Here is a 17,361-nt window from a genome sequence, read left to right on the forward strand (position 1 = left end):
TAGGTGATGCCGTGATGGATGGGCACGCCGTGCATAGGACACAAAAGTCTTGATTATCTATACTAGGGGTGATAATAGACCTAATTATTTTGTCTACAAAATGGTTGAAAATAAAATTGTATGGAGTTTTGAGCTAAATTTTTTTAAGAATTACATAGGGTTGTGAAAGAACCCACTGGTCTTGACCCATTCCCACCCCTTATCTATACTACTAGATAGTACTTATGGTGGTATCATTACCACCACCATCTCTGTTAAGTGGACTATTATATATTATATTAGTACATCATGTGTTTGCGCAGCTCTACCATTTAATTTTCTAAGCGAGGCTGTTTTGTTTTTCAGATAAATTTTTTTTTTAATTTTTTAAACACAGTAGATCTTGTTTCAACCAATTAAAAATACTTTTTCAACAAGACTTAATTTTGCTATTTTTAATAACCTATGCAACACACATACATTTAGCTAGTAAAGAGAAATAAGAAAAGCTTAGGGGCACGTACTGAAATTTTTTAATACATTTAAATGGGAAAGCTGCAAAATCCCTCGTAAGCATACCTATGAGTTTAGGATTGCCTCTATAAAAAAACTTGTTGTAAATACTCGTCTCTTAATTCACATTGGTCTAAGATTCTTCCAATTTTCCATTACTCACGTACGTGTTACTTAGGCCTGTCCATATGAGTTGCATGATGTAGCTAGCAGAACTCTTGGTCAATAATATGGAACCAAACACAATTTTCATCTTAGCGACACAATGGTGGATCATCTTATCTATGTAGAATCCACCGAATAAATCAACTACCATCAAACCCCATGAGACAAGCGCAACACAACTTATCTTCCGATGACCCCGATGTTCAATAACAGAGACTTGTGGCCATTGTCACCCAAACAACATGCTGCACAGCACGAGTGGATATACCACACTGTCTCACTAGGTCTGGCTAAACACCACTCCTCTTGACCTATTACTATTCATAGGAATACAGATGGGCTCTACAACCTAAAAAACATACGCGAGCCATCGTGACAAATTTCAGTAGAATAGAATATCAAACCAAAGTGAACTATGACGTGGGTATCAGTAACAAACCGATTTATGGGAGGAGAGCAATCTCAAAATTAACTACTATTTAGGGACCGGAGAGCTTTTGCAAATTTTCGTCATATTTAAATTGACCAAGAACACTAGGAAAATATGACTTTGTCTCATCTCTACATATGCTCTACACACACATTTGATTATTTATTTACTCTCGGGTGGCGCAGTGTACACGAATGGCTCCACGATGCCGTCGTCCATGGCCAGCAGTGGCTCCAGGGCCTCCACGACCGCTGACATGCGGGGCCGGGACTTGGGGCTGACGCTCAGGCACTGGTGCGCCACGGCTGCGGCCCTGCGCGCGGCCCGGCCCGAGTACTGCCCGTTCAGCCCCTTATCGATGACGCGGTCGAGCCGGCGGGAGTCGTGCAGGCACGGCCGCGCCCATTCCACTAGGTTTTGCTCCCGCAGCGGCCTCTTCTTGTCCACTGCCTTCCGCCCCGTCAGCAGCTCCAGCAGCACCACGCCGTAGCTGTACACGTCGCTCTTCGTCGTCAGGTGGCCTGCGTTACGTTGGATATTTTTTTTAATGTTAGCTGGTCCTGTTTTTACTCTTGTTTAAAGGACTGCTACTCTATCCCAAAATATAAGTATTCTGTATTGTTTAGCGGAGATTAAGGTTAAGAGGCAAAAATATAGTGTCTTTTAGTAAATGAGAAATGGACGGGGTAAGAGGGTATGCAAAGCTAAAATAGAAAGCATTTTGAATATAACTAATTGATGGAACAAGTACTACCATAGATTGTATAAAATGCTTATATTTTAGTATAGATTCAAATTCACAAAAATATTTATATTCTGAAACGGAGTTACGGGGTGATTGAACGATATATTTGCAAATGAAAAATAATTTATAAATAAAACTTTTATATACGTATTCTTAGTGATTTAAAAGCTAAAGTTGAAAAGTAAATTTTGGCAAAAAAAGTTCAAATTCAACTCGAGATTAAAAATTTAAATTTTGGCTTATAAAAATCATATGCAAGGAGAAAAAAAAAATGGTGTTTGAGTAGCTAGCCAGTGAGAACATGAGATAATTAGTACCGGTCATGATGTACTCTGGTGCTGCGTAGCCCTGCGTGCCCATGACTCTTGTAGAGACATGTGTCTCGTCTTCTTGAGGCCCGTCTTTGGCCAGTCCGAAATCCGACAATTTTGCCTCGTAATCCTACAACAAAACCAGATAATTCAGTCACAAAATGTCACATGGACAACCACTGCCAAGACGACAGAAGCCCCCGAATTTTCACTTTTCACTTGACAAATTCCATCATTATCATTCCAGGTGTGCTATCACATTTTCATATATAATTCTTAAATTGCATTAATACATCAAAGTAAGTGATTAATTGAAAGGTTTCTCTCTTTTTTTTTTGCAACAGAATTAAAAAAAGGTTAATTTCAGGGTTGGGCACATATGCATACAAAAGCAATCATAGATTGATAGATAGACATGCGTACGTACCGAATCGAGTAGGATGTTGGAGGTCTTGAAGTCGCGATAGATGACGGGCTTGGCAGCCTCATGGAGGAACGCCAAACCTCTGGCTGCTCCAATGGCGATCTTCAGCCGTGTTGACCACGGCAGCGACGATGAGTACTCTGCCCGTTTTAATTTGCAGGATGATCGATCAGTTCGTCGTGCATTATTTCGTCAACAATCATAGCCCGTCACAGATGATCAGATGATTGAAAGCAAAAAGGAGGCAATGCCAATTGTTAGGAGCAGCCAATTAAGTACTCTCTGATTTTTTATTTTCTATTTGACTTTTAGGTTTATATTTGATCATTCGTTTTACTTAGTTATTAATTATTTTGTTACAATCTAATTTATTGTTATAGGAACTTTAAGCATGACTTATAATTTGCATATTTGGATAAATAATTTGAATAAAAAGAACATTAAAATTAAAATTATCAAAACATAGATCCAAAAGCCAACAGCTCCAAATAAAGAAATTAGAGGGAGCAGTAACTTGGTGCATCTCCACTAAAATTTCAATGCAACCTTTTGAACACTTGTGTTGTCTTAATAAGAAACACAATAGATTGATAGGTACCAGCAATATTGCGAGGATAAATTAAAATGACACGTTTCCATTTTAATTGCTTTGCCTCTAGCAACAAAATACAGATGCACTTTTTGTCCGATAACTGGAAGATGCAGAAGCACATGCAAACACAACCATGAATACCAAATACATGTGGCGTTTGACTTATTTAAAAAAAACAAGAAACATATTTACAAATAAAAAATAATTTATAAATAAAACTTTTCTATGCGTGTTCTTAACAATCTAAAAGCCAATGTTTAAAAAAGCTATGATAAAAAAATCCTAAAATCTACCTTGAATTAAAACTTGAATTTAAGCCGGAGCGAAAAAACGAGGCTTATGATTAAGAGGCTGAGTTCAGGGGCAAATTTATACAGCGTTATGAGGACCAAAATTAATATTCTGGTGGATGAAATTGTGCACCCTATAAGTCCATCGTCACATGCTAGCTCTCCCTCCCGTATATGAGTTTTTTTTTTATGTAGAGATGTTGAATTTTTTTTAATGGAGAGATATACATTTTGTTTGCCAAATGATTGGCTACTTTTGACTTGTGGTTATGTGCTAATAAGTGTGTTATCCAAACTACATGACTTGTCATCATTGTGGCATACATGTATTCTCCAATGTGGTAGTGCACTGTGATCACCTACCGAAGAAATTAGAAATGTACATGTGATGATGCATGTTTATTTTACCATGCTTCAATTATTAATTCTAACCATGGAAAAAAATGGGTGTTGTCCCTTTTGCGTTGATGACCAAATAAACGAATTTTAGCATTTTAGGGCACACACCAAAACGATAATAGATAAATGAAATAGTAAATGTTGTTTGCATCAAATAAATTAAACGAGTCGTAATTCGTCAATGGGAAATAATGTCCTGGCCATGATGCTATTTTAATTACCATGTGTACATGGCTACTCGCTTCGTCCCATGAAAAACCAATTTTTTGTTTTTTGTGTCGACCATTTGACCATCCGTCTTATTTGAAAAATTTTTAAAAAAATTTAAAAATATTAGTTACACATAAAGTACTATTTATGTTTTATCATCTAATAAAAATAAAATTATTAATCGTAAATTTTTCTAATAAAATAAATAGTTAAACATTGTATCTAAAAATTAAAAACTTTGATTTGTTTTGGGACGAAGGGAGTACATGCTAGTGAGAACGTTGATGTAAACATGCAACAGACTTTACGCCAACCAGTGTAAATCCCTCCCAAAAGCAGTATGAACCATGAGGTCAATGGTCAAAACGGTAACTTGTCGTAACAAGATGCACAGCTGGAGGTGTTAAGATATTATTTTCGGTTCTAAGTTGGAATAGTTTGATGTCAACCATACATTAAAAACTACTCCATCCATCTTAAAATATAACTACGGTTGTACTCTTTTTCTAATGAAAGATTAACTTATTTTCTAATGGTTATTTAATAATATAATGATAAAATTAACTAATATAAAATTAAAAAAAACTACTCTATAGAGGTGAGAGATTAAAAATTATATAAAAGAATTTTTTTAATAGAACGTTAAGCAGTTTAAAAAACATGCATGTAAAAATTGTGCAATAATCTACCTAAAAGAAGTCAGCCTATGTATCCTGTATTTTGAAGTGATTTAGGTTAAGGTGAGAAATGTTGAGATGGGAAAATATATGAAGAAATTAAATAAAAAAAGTTTTGTGAATGGTTGAGATAAAAATTATAGGAGGAGAAATCGTTATATTTTAAGACAATTTTGAAACCTAAAAGTTATAATATTTAAGACGGAGGGATGAGTTGTGAGTATTAAGCACAATGTAAACGACTTAGGTAGGGTCAGTAATGTACCGTGGAATGAATTTTTATGGTTAATTACTAATAGTTCAATAAAAGATATATTATAATAATATATCTTTTATTGAACTATTAGTAATTAACCATTATATTATTGTAAATATCTTACGCTAATGCTAATTCTACGTTGCTCCATTAATAAATTTATATTTTCTCATAACAATAAAAGATATTTACAATAATATATAATATCCGGCCCTATCATTAGAGATGGTGGGTAGGGTAGGATACATATTTGATTGTAGCTATTAATTATGCGCTAAACAATGCTTATAAATTAATTAAAACTCTTCTTTAAATTAAACTTCCGCACTAATCCAGATATTTTGGTTAAAAAATATGGAATTTTAAGATGGAATTTGACGTACTTTTGAAGAGATGCTTCTCCAAGCTGCCCCTAGCCATGAACTCGTAGACGAGGAGCCTGTGCTCATCCTCGTAGCAATACCCGATCAATTTGACGAGGTGATGATGCCTTAATTGCCCAAGAAATATCACTTCAGCCTGCCCAAATACATTTTTACATCCATTAATTAATTAGGTCAGCACACGCCCACATTTCATCAGCATGTTGTGCCAAAATTTGACCAAATCTGTACCACTCATAAAAATACTAGTTATTTGACCAAATTGAGAGATAATTTATCAAGTATATTAGTTAGTTAGGTGGCTCACATTATCCATGTCTCCGGGTACCAAAGGATTTTTATAGTATATACTAGGAGATTGTTAACTATGAACTAATTAGTGATTATGAGAAGACGTGGCGACTTTCTAAAGGGATCACAGCTATTTAAGTAGCTGGCATGCACTGACTAATTATTAATTTGCTTTGGAGTAGGGTTTACCCACATGACTGACAGGATTTGTACGTTAATTGGACCTTGTTTCCTACTAGTTGCCAAATGAAGTACTAAAATGGACAGTTCAACGGTTTGTTTGTGCTCAACTCATGTGAAATGAAATTATCCATAAAAATAAAAGGAGAATTAAATTTATTGGGTATATATTCATTTTTAATTTGCCAATTTTGTGTCGCAAGGTGCAGTGAAGTATATTCTTAGATAAAAGATAAAATTATATAACTTTAAATATAAATCATCATTCATAAACACGCTAGCTAAATGCACGTCTAACAATATGAAAGAGATTAATTAATTTTTTTGGAATTTTCCAGTTGTTCTTTTTCCAAGTATGTTTAATGAATTTAAAAGTAGGGTAGGCTAAATTTAAAGTGAATGTTAATAGAACGGTCAATGTCACGACCCTGGAAATCTGGTTTAACAGAACTGATGAAATTATCACAAACAATACCTATCAATTAATTTGGGCGAAGAACTAACTACTAACAAATCAAGCTGCATATGGCAACTCAAATACTGCATGTTGATTAGTAAACCATGTTTACCAAGTCATCATTCAATTCAAAGGCAAAAGGCATATGTACTGGACAATTTCAAATTACGAAATTTTGTAGAAAAAGGTGCTATTCCCACAGTATTTCCCGTATTGATATGATTGTGCACATTAACAAAAATGATATGAAACTTGTTTTCTTACCAAACCGTCCTAGATAAAACATGCTAATCGATTGAAACTCATTTTTGTTGTGGATCAGCCATTGCCTGACTGTAATAATATATTTGGTAGAGTTTGCTTTCAAAATAGTGCAAATTGAAGCAAACCTTTCAAGAAATTAAACACACTGGTCACTAACTAATCCTAGTTTTTATGACAGTAATTTACAATAGTTAATTAACTTGGCGTGTGATAATCGGAGTGAGATTTAATATTTGCTTAAGAAATCAAGGGGCCATCTTTTCACTTTTAAAATAAAAATCCCACATGACATATTTGCAAACGAATAATAATTTATAAACAAAAACTTTTATATAAGTATTCATAACGACTCAAAAGCCAAGCCAAGACGAAAAAATAAACTACAATGAAAACTCTCTAAAATCAATTCCGAATTTAGAGTCGAAAATTCATTAATCACTAATAATCTTAATTTTACGACAGTAATTTACAATAGTTAATTAACCTGACGTGTGATAATCTGAGTGAGAGTAATTTAATAGTTAGTTATAAGAATAATGAATTACCAGCCATTCCTTGTGGCCTTGTGAGCCCTCGAGGTCGAGCAGCTTGACGGCGACGGCCTGCGCGCGCACGCCGGGCTTAAGCCGCTCGTCGACGTACCCCTTGTACACCGGCCCGAACCCGCCCTCGCCGACGAAGTTGCTCACCGAGAAGTCCCTCGTCGCCGTCCGGAGCTCCTCCACCGTGAACGCCTGCACCCCGGACCCCGCCAGCGACAGCGACAGCTCCTCCGGCGACGGCAGCAGCATCTTCACGCCGCCGCCGCCGCCGTCGGTGCCATTGCCGCACGACAGCCGGGCCGGCAGCGGTGCCGGCGCCGGGTTCTTGGCGGACCCGCCGCCGTCGTGGCGCAGGTGGTGGTGGGAATGGGAGGAGGAGGTGAAGCAGCCGAGCCCGAACAGCGAGCTCCACGACGGCGACGGCGACGACGTCGTCTTCTTCCCCATGCGCGGCGCGCGGTGCGTGTGTGGATGGAGGGGAGGAAGGAGGAGAAGTTTTTATAGGAGGAGTGTTTTGTGGGTGGGGTGGGTTTTATTTGTAGGAGTGGTTGTTGCCATCGTCGTCTTTCAAGGGGTTTGGTTTAGTTTTGGTTTGGTTGGGGGAGAGTAGACTACAGTAGACAGTAGGGTAGGGTACGGTGGTATCTTGACTCGTGGAGAATTTGCCGTGTTATTTGTTAGCCGGTGTTGTTTAGTTGAAAGATAAATGATTATCTGATTTTTATGATAGTTCTTTTCTAGTATAATCTAAAAAATTAGTTGCTATAGAGTTGAAAATCTAGTTTTAAAATATGAGATGATCAATAGAAACTTTTTTTTAAAAAAAATCAGCGTTTAACAATTTGGGCAACACACATGAAAATTGAGAAATAACATGGGGAAAAGAATACACCCTTATGATATGCTCATATATGATTGATAATCTAGATAAAACCTACGTGATATATTGGATAATAAAAGATGATAATGGAGGTTTTAATATACTCTGTTTCATAATATAAGACTTTCTAGCCTTATCTAGATTTATATGAATGCTAATGAATCTAGACATATATATATATATATAAATTATATATATTCATCAATTGATAAATTTAGACAAGACTATAACGTCTTACAGTATGAAACGGAGGTAATATATAGTTATATTGTTGTGTTCAGAGAGCACGTACCATCGTAGTCATTACACACTAGATACACATATATAGTTGCTACTGAATGATGAATCCTGGACGTTGGGTTTTTTTTATGCTATGCAGTTGGCACTAATTTTTGGATCTATATTTAATCATTTGTCCTATTAAAAACTCACGTAATTATTATTTATTTTGTTGTGATTTTTATTATTAAAAGGACTTTAATTATGACATATATTTTCATATTTTTAAAAAAGGTTGAAAACAAAAAAAATAATTTGCATGACTAAAATTAACACAGTCAAATGTAAAATAGTGAAGGGAGTACTAACTATAGATCAATACTATTATCGGATTGAATATGATAATTAATAACAAGACCACATATTGAATTATTAGTCGCAAATCCATGCTTGGTTATTTTATTCCGTCGTTAAAAAAGTTTATAATTATTAGTACTTATACCATAACGGCAAAAATGCCCATTAAAGTGCAAAGCTCTTTTTTTTTTCTTTTGAGGAAGTGCAAAGCTTATTAGGACGCTAGCTTAATTGTGAGAGTTACGTTTGAACCCAACCAGAGCAACACATGCAGTTCCACTGCTATAAAGTGAAGGCTTCTCATGATAAATATCACTTAAGCATTCCCTAACATCCATTTGCCATCTGATAGTTAGTGCTAACTATTAAGTAAATATGGTCATGTACTTCTGATGAGATGATTGATTAATTGATTGGTTTTATCACATCTAAGGGCATGTTCAACGGTAAAACCCATTATAGACTAAACTCCTCATACAAAGGACATTCTATTAAGCTAACTCTTCATAATTATAGGCTAATTAATTTTTTTGTTTGCATTTCATCTGATCGGCATCTCTAATTAGATTCAGCACACGTACAAAGTAGATTTTTTAGTTGTCTTCGTGTTTTATGCACCAAGAGTTGATGTTTTGCTGACTTCATGCAAAACAACTCATTTTCTCTCTCCTATCGACTTTCTCTTCAACGTTTGCGAGTATGAAGCGATAGAGACGGAAATAAGAGCCCTTTACATGTCCTAATAATATACTTCATTAACTAAAGCTGTAGCTTTTAATTTCGTACTTTTCTCTAGGATCTGGAAGGCATTCTAGAGAGGCTTCGCCAAATGGAAGACACAATATATGACAAAGGACAGTCCAAGAAAACTAAACCACCGGCTTAAAAGCAATTGAGCGACTAATATAAGATAGGTAGAACCCAGAACGTAGCAACCAACTAAATATTGTCTCATTGTTTATTTAATAAGTCAATATACGTCCAAGCATTCATCTTATTTATTTTTAAAATAATTATTAATTATTTTTTTATGATTTATTTTACTTTAAACATGACATATTATTTTGCACATTTATATTTTTTAAAAAATAAGATAAATAATCAAAATTTAATAAAACATAACTGCGTTAAATAAGAAAAACCAGAAGAAGTATTTTAAAAGAAATATCTGGTGGCCAATAAGGGAATCTGATCCATTTACTAGTCGCTATTTCTGACCAATGATGTGGAACACTTGGTTCAGCCCTGTTTGATTGCTCTTTTGTCAGTATGTGGTTACATTAGACTTGTCTGTGAAGCGCCCTCGCAGCCTTGTCTCTTTCACTGAATAACTGCTGCTATCGAAGAATGCCAAGGATCGTTGATCAGATTAGACACGAGTAAGACCTTAATTAGAGCATCTGTAATGTTTAAATTACAGAGGGTAGTAAGAAAATTCTTTTTCATGTCAATCGGTCCTATGAATGAATTGTGTAGAATCATGGATCCACACGTACGAAAAAAAACCTATATACCCGTTCTAGAAACACGTCTACATTTATATGGTGTGGGTGTGCCACTGCTAATATGCTAAAGTGAAATCATACCACTGCTAATACGCTAAAAGTGAAACCATACCAAACATGTCCATATAACCTTCTTCTAATATAGGATTTGGACTAAAATTTTTGTTTAACTTATTTAAGTTTAGACATTGAAATACAAAATGAATTGTCCACTTCATGCTCATTAGTTTAAATTTATGTAAATTTTTTGGGGCATTTTTTTCTAGAGTGGTCTAAGGAGGCCAATAGACCAATGCCTCCTCGCTTATCGACTTCTGGTCCTACCTATTGCAAGATCACCACTATACCCTACCGTCACTCCTCTGTGCGCTAGCTTAGAACTCCTACACCACACTAGACTTGTGTTGCTATACCACTCCTCCACTCCAACCTACGCCATTGCCACAAATCATCATCTTCCCTACTTGGTAGCTGGTCTCATCCTAGTGACCAAGTACGAGAGGAGAGGAGGACAACTGCCAAGGATGCCAACTTGCTGCCATGCCATTGCAACCGCTCTTCTCACACCATGTCTCTGATGTTGCTAACCATTACTGGTACTCTCCTTATTTGGTCAGTCGATAACCATCGTAGTCGGTGTTGCCTCGACATCTGTCCTAATTGTGACAATATCCACGTTGCCTGCCTTGAAATGGAGGAATGGACAAGACCCATCATGGCCATCCTTGCAGCCTCCCATTTTCCTATGACATGATTCAACGGCGGTGAGGGTAGAGAGAATGAGTTGGGACGTTGGTTCTATAGCATATGGTGCGATCACTGCTCGTGTCATCTTTAGGAGCGACATGGGGGCACAAGAAAAAAACATCAAGAAGACTAAGAAGACAATATTGGGTGCATTTTACTCGACTTGTAACATAGCCATGCATTGTAACTTGTTCGGCGTTAGAATAGGATGGGTAATAAGCATAGCTTTAGTATTGACTTCACTTTTAAGTACTCTCTTGGTATTTTCATTTGGCACATTGATATTTTGGTCTATATTTGACCGTTTGTCTTATTCTAATTTATTATAATTATTAATTATTTTTTATGATTTTATTTGTTACAAAAGAATTTTAAGTATGACTTTTAATTTTATATATTTATAAAAAATTTGAATAAAATAAACGGTCCCAAATATCAACGATGTCAAGCAGTTGAGATACCAATCGGTGGTTTATTGACCAATGTCTTCTGAGCATCTCATGCGGAAACGTAAAGCACTGTTTAGACGACATAATTAACTTGCGTGGTCAAAATGAGTTATTTTGCTAGAGAAAACATCCTTCTTGGACTCTGATGTGACCACGACTACTATGGATACAACCATTGCTCACATCAAAATCATGTTGATCAAGTGCTGGAATCCGATTCGGCCACATGCTACATTGCTAAGTTCAAACGGTCACCAAATCTTTATACGAGCTCCGTTTTTGGCCCATGAGTACTTAATGGAAATGTTTCGGAGTCCTCTCTCGAACGGATCCAGCCTCGTTGTCAAATTCCACACGACTCAACGGGAATCACAAAAACAATGTGTCATGTCACCAGTAGTGGGCCTATGGGCTTGTAACTTCGTCTGGGACCTTGGCCCAAGAGGGGCCTAAGGGAGGCTGCGCTCCAACCACAGGGAGGACGCCCCGAAGGCCTCCTCCACTCTTATAAATAGCTAGCTACCCCTTCAGGGTTTCTCGGGTTTTGTTAGATTAAAGTTTAGCCTTTGCTACTTGCTTGTACACGTGTGTGTTGGCGCAATCACTCGGATACTTGTTCTTCGGAACCCCAACTTATGTTTTGTATTCAATTCCTATTTGCAATATTAGATTGCTTTTATCTTGTTCTTGCTTGTTTCTTCGATTTGCTTGCAGGAATAAGGTTGACTTGCACGGGCAAGATCAACAACCCAAGGAGAGGTGTATCAATCGCTAAGGCGCAACACAATGTCTTGTACGGTTGTAGTCGGATCGTCAACGTTTCTCCTAAATCGTAGTTATCCTAACTCACCGAAAGATCAGGCCACCCTCATGCACATCAAGTGGTATCAGAGCTTTCGTTGCTCGGTGAGTTTTTATCTTCCCATAAACAAAAAACAACCAAAAATAGTAGATTAGATTAGATTAGATTAGATTAGATTAGATTAATTCATCCCTTACCTAGCCATCTTTGTGCCGTGCATTGTTCTTTTCAGTTTTTTCATTGTTGAGTTTTGCGTTGCATTGTTGAGTCGTCTGGTTGGTCTTAGGGTTAGTACGTCTAGAGTTTCGAGTTCCGTCTAGTACCACCATTGTTGTTCACCGTCGTGTCTTTGTTTTTGTCGGGACCTATGAAAACGGAATCAGCTCGCTGCCACGGTTCTGTTTTTGTGGTTTTCGAAATTTTTCGTTGGTTAGTTTGGAAGTTGTGTCGTTTGCATCTGGGGTCTTTCTTTGTGCCAATACCGTGCTCAAAGGTTGCACTTGAGAAGGAAAAAGGATGGGATAACAGATCACAAATTGTGTCTAGATTGATTTATTTCCTTACTTGGTCCACAAGAAAGGAAGGTTTAGATTGTTTCCTTCTTTGGTATGGTCCACCAAGGCCGCATATCTCCTTCCCCACCAAGTTAGGGCGAATCTAAGTCCTCTCCCACCTTCGGCCATGCACCTTGTCCTCTCCACCATACTCCCTTTTCACCGAACTCCCTCCCACCTCCCTCTTTTCCATACAAATTTGGAAACCTTTTTATTTGTTGTCGGAATCGAGATCCGTTTGTGAAAACGGAATCGGCGTGTCATCAGGATTCCATTTTTGTATGGATCAAACTTTTGGATGATAATTTTACATTTAGGTCCCTGAAATTTTTGATTTTTACATTTCAGTCCCTGTAACTCTGAATTTTGGTCCATGGTCAATTTTGGTGAAAAAAGGTCAAAAAATATTAAAAAAATAGAAAAGGTAAAAAGGTGCATAAAAAAGGAGAGAAAAGCCGCACCAAAAAAAGAGAAAAGAGAAGAGAAAAAAAAGAAAAAAAAACAACATATTGTATCTTTGGTTTTGATTACATATATTAGAGTGATGCTTGAGTTGCGTCATGTTATCTTGTTGTATCGTTTGTGTCTAGGCTCACGTCTCTAGATTGTTCTAGCCTAGGACTTAGCACGGTACTTGACTTTGAACCGTTATTCAACTTTGCATTATTTGATTTGAGCATTTTCTATCCCTTTGCTACATATTTAAGTCTACCTAGAGCTCCACATATTTGATTACAATTGTAAAACAAGTGTTTGCCAAGACATCGATACATCCAACCTCTATTGAGGTGCTTGGTTGAGTCGGTGTATGTCACCATTCCACTTGCATTGGTAAGATCTTGTAAGAGCTTGGCTAAAAGCTTAAGTGTGTGTGATATTTAAGCCTCCACTACCTAGTAGTTAATAGGAACGTGCATATTTTTGTGTATGTTTCTTGTTTTCTACTAACAATGACAGGGATACGCAAGACTATTGGAGATGACTTTGCTCGACATCGACATCTTCGTCGACACATGAGGAGTGATCAACATGATGCATATAAGGTACAAGACTATAATCTTGCAAGAGTAGAGTCTCTTTTGCCAACTTTTGATGGAAAGTATGATTCTACCACTTATATTGATTGGGAGCTAGCAGTAGACAATGAATTGGATAACTATGATTTCTCTGATGCTAAAATGATTAAGGCTGCTAGTAATAAGTTTACCTCCTCTGCATTATTTCGGTGAACTAATCTGAGTAACAAACCTGAAACTTGGGATGAATGCAAAACCATGATTAGAAAGCGTTTTGTGAGTTCTTATTACAAATGTACCCTTCGTGAGAAATTTGAACATCTAAAACAAGGTGACAAAACTGTGCGGGAGTATTTTCATGAGTTTAAAATTTGCATCACTTATAGTAGTTTAAAAGAAAGCAATGAGAACACAATGACTAGATTTTTCAATGGTCTTAATTCTAAAATTAGGTTATGCTTGCTAATGTGACATATAATCATATTGGACACCTATTCATGCTTGCTTGTAGCAGTGAGAGTAAGATCATATTGAATGAGAGGAAGCATGAAGAATGTGAATTATCTCATGTTTTTGAATCCCCTATATCCTTATGCAATGATGGTGTGCAAATATGCAAGGAGCAATCTTTTGTGTCTCCTGTTACTAACGTTTTGCAGGGAGTTCAGAACCATCAACAAAAGGAGGAAAATGATGTTCTTGAGAAGAAAGCGGAAAAGCATGAAGCACCTGCGATGTTTGAAGAGAATTTGCAAGGTAAATTAAATGGTGCCGAGGTAAATGAATGTGAGTATTCTCAAGGTGAGCTACACATGTCCACTTTTCATGCTATCGTAGAGCAATCATTAGTGGAACCAATTGTTGTGATGCCTTTGTCACAAGTTGATTTACTGGCTGTTTCTTGTGATAAAGAAGAGTTGTGTGATAATACTTCACTATATCTATGCCGCAACTAATGAATGAACATGCTATTCCTGTTGTTAATTCTTTCTGCGCTGATTTTAAGCACCTTGTTCACGTTGCTAATAAAGTTGAGGAACATGAATTGCAATCTTCTTTAAATACTTTGGGATATGTTCAGTTTGATGATTTTTGTGAGCTCGACAATTTGAAGGAGAAATTATTTGTAAGTCTGATTTGCCATGTCCAACTAGTGCTATTTTTCATATATTTGGCAAATATAATGATAAAGGAATATATTTGGTGCATAGAGTTTACATCTGTTTAGATTTAGAACCTCCTGTTCATGTGGACAAAATATGCAAGCTAGAGATACATGTTCTTGCTAATCATATTATCTCGAGTTTGTCTTGTTTTGATTTGAAGAAACATGTTAGTTTTGAAGAAGGGGAGCGACAATATCGCCCAACATTGCTGCCCTACACCATTGAAAATTTATCATATCCTTACTTTGCTTTTAAAGAAGGGCAGCGAGATGAGCTACAAGAGAATAATTTCAATGTAGTTCGTACGTACAATGTTGTGCATCCTAATTACCAGGTACATTCGTTTCATAGGAGATTAAGCCTATTTGCTAAAGAACTAATGATATTACATGATGGAAGTTTGTTGCGTTTGTTTTCATGTATTCAGTTCTATGGAGAAGATCATGCGCTACGTGAAGAGAACCATATGGAAAAACCGAGGACGGTTTTCTGTGAAGAACGGAAGGATGATGTGACCACGACTACCGTGGATACAACCATTGCTCACATCAAGATCCTGTTGATCAAGTGCTGGAATCCGATTCGGCCACATGCTACACTGCTAAGTTCAAACGGTCGCCAAATCTTCATACGAGCTTCGTTTTCAGCCCATGAGTACTTGATGGAAAGGTTTCGGAGTCCTCTCTCCAACGGATCCAGCCTCGTTGTCAATTCCACACGACTCAACGGAAATCACAAAAACAATGTGTCATGTCACCAGTAGTGGGCCTATGGGCTTGTAACTTCGTCTGGGACCCTGGCCCAAGAGGGGCCCAAGGGAGACTGCGCCCCAACCACAGGGAGAACGCCCCTAAGGCCTCCTCCACTCCTATAAATAGCTAGCTACCCTTTCAGGGTTTCTCGGGTTTTGTTAGATTAAAGTTTAGCCTTTGCTACTTGCTTGTATACGTGTGTGTTGGCGCAACCACTCGGATACTTGTTCTTCGGAACCCCAACTTATGTTTTGTATTCAATTTCTATTTGCAATATCAGATTGTTTTTATCTTGTTCTTGCTTGTTTCTTCGATTTGCTTGCAGTAATAAGGTTGACTTGCACGAGCTTGATCAACAACCTAAGGAGAGGTGTATAGATCGCTAAGGCGCAATACAACGTCTTGTACGGTTATAGTTGGATCGTCAACGTTTCTCCTAAATCGTAGTTATCCTAACTCACCGAAAGATCGGACCATTCTCGTGCATATTAGACTCTCCATGTAGTGATCTACACTGGTCATCAATCCAGGGCCCACTGGTTTTTTTTTTTAATCCAACTCTGCACGTACGTGTGACCCACCTCAACGCGTTTACCTTTGCCGTTTTCTGTGACCTTCGCCAAGTTTGTCCAAGACAACCATGTCATACCAAAAAAAAGAGAGAGAGAGAGAAGCTTCTCTGACATAAATTGTGATTAAGATGACTATCGTCTTGAGTATTGTCATTTTTCTCTAGTCTAAACTTTGAATCTTTGTCAGACCTACCGAACATATATATGCCATGTCAATGTCGAGGATAAAGTGCAGAATTAGACAGCAGGTAAGGTAACCAGGTCAATTGCACTGTTCTGGTATCATGCTTTGTCAGGACAGACAAAAAAACGCTACAAAAACGCTCCATTCCTACTGGATTTTGGATGGGGACAAGTCAACGAGTCATCACAGGTAAAAAGTCTTGGAGTCTACTACAAATTAGTCCTTGATTGCAGCAACTGCCACTAATTAAACCATTAAAGTGACTTATGAGATACTAGAAAAATTGGGAGGCAGACCTTACGCACATGAGTATGGTTGCGTTCCTTTCCTCTGATTGTTCTCAGAATTTTCTCTTGGGTTTTATATGCACATTTTCTAAATTATTAAATGGTGTAATTTTCTGCAAAAAGTTTCTATAAAGGAGGTTATCATCTTACATTTCTAAAATATGTTTTTTAACATATTTGAAAAGTATTTCAAGGCACCAGATTTTTTCAGTATAAAAAATTGATACCCTCGATATACAATATACCTTGAGATACCTGAATTTTACACTAATTTTTGATAACTCAAGGTGTTTTTCAAGGATGATAAAAAACCATTCTAAAATAGTTTTTTTAAACTTTATATTATCTAATTCTATTATTTACACCATTAAATAACTATTATAAAAAGAAATAAGTCTACGTAACCCCAACGTTTTACCACTAATCACTTAACCCTCTCACCTAACAAATTAGGTATTTAATCCCCTAATCAATCTAATACTGTTTAGATTATCCCTTCACGTTGGCTTTGGTGGTTTTGCTCCTTGTTTTGCCATGCTGGCAGAATTTTTTTTAACATGATTTTTTGATGCCTTGTATATTACACTAATTCAGGTGAATATGATTGCATATGGACTAATTCGGATAGTTTGTATATTGCACTAATTTTTTTGATGCCATGCTGAACATGATTGCATATGGACTAGAAAATTAAAAGCTTATCGTCGAAAACTGAAAGCTAGTAGTACCATTTAACCATTTTTTCCCTTTATGCTAAAGTTGA

At 36.9% G+C, this 17,361-nt stretch overlaps 1 protein-coding gene across 1 annotated transcript; it reads right to left on the reverse strand.

Annotated features, from left to right (window-relative positions):
* Positions 1-1,152: 1,152 nt before the first annotated feature.
* On the reverse strand, positions 1,153-7,596 carry LOC102706879 (serine/threonine-protein kinase RIPK-like). Its single transcript, XM_006661678.3, has 5 exons — positions 7,112-7,596; positions 5,375-5,510; positions 2,571-2,707; positions 2,150-2,273; positions 1,153-1,608 (listed from the first exon to the last, which is right to left on the reverse strand). Exons 1-5 carry the CDS (start codon positions 7,553-7,555, stop codon positions 1,250-1,252), a joined length of 1,200 nt encoding a protein of 399 aa, XP_006661741.2. The 5' UTR covers positions 7,556-7,596; the 3' UTR covers positions 1,153-1,249.
* Positions 7,597-17,361: the final 9,765 nt, after the last annotated feature.

Source organism: Oryza brachyantha, chromosome 10 (genome assembly GCF_000231095.2).
Source record: "Oryza brachyantha chromosome 10, ObraRS2, whole genome shotgun sequence".
Lineage (NCBI taxonomy): Eukaryota > Viridiplantae > Streptophyta > Magnoliopsida > Poales > Poaceae > Oryza > Oryza brachyantha.

What these genes read in the sequence shown, in the direction of transcription:
- LOC102706879 (XM_006661678.3), bottom strand. Translation starts at nt 7,555, where the DNA reads ATGGGGAAGAAGACGACGTCGTCGCCGTCGCCGTCGTGGAGCTCGCTG. An exon ending in AAGGCCACAAGGAATGGCTG is followed by an intron (nt 5,511 to 7,111) that starts GTAATTCATTAT and finishes GTATTTGGGCAG; the next exon opens with GCTGAAGTGATATTTCTTGG. An exon ending in GGAGAAGCATCTCTTCAAAA is followed by an intron (nt 2,708 to 5,374) that starts GTACGTCAAATT and finishes TAAAACGGGCAG; the next exon opens with AGTACTCATCGTCGCTGCCG.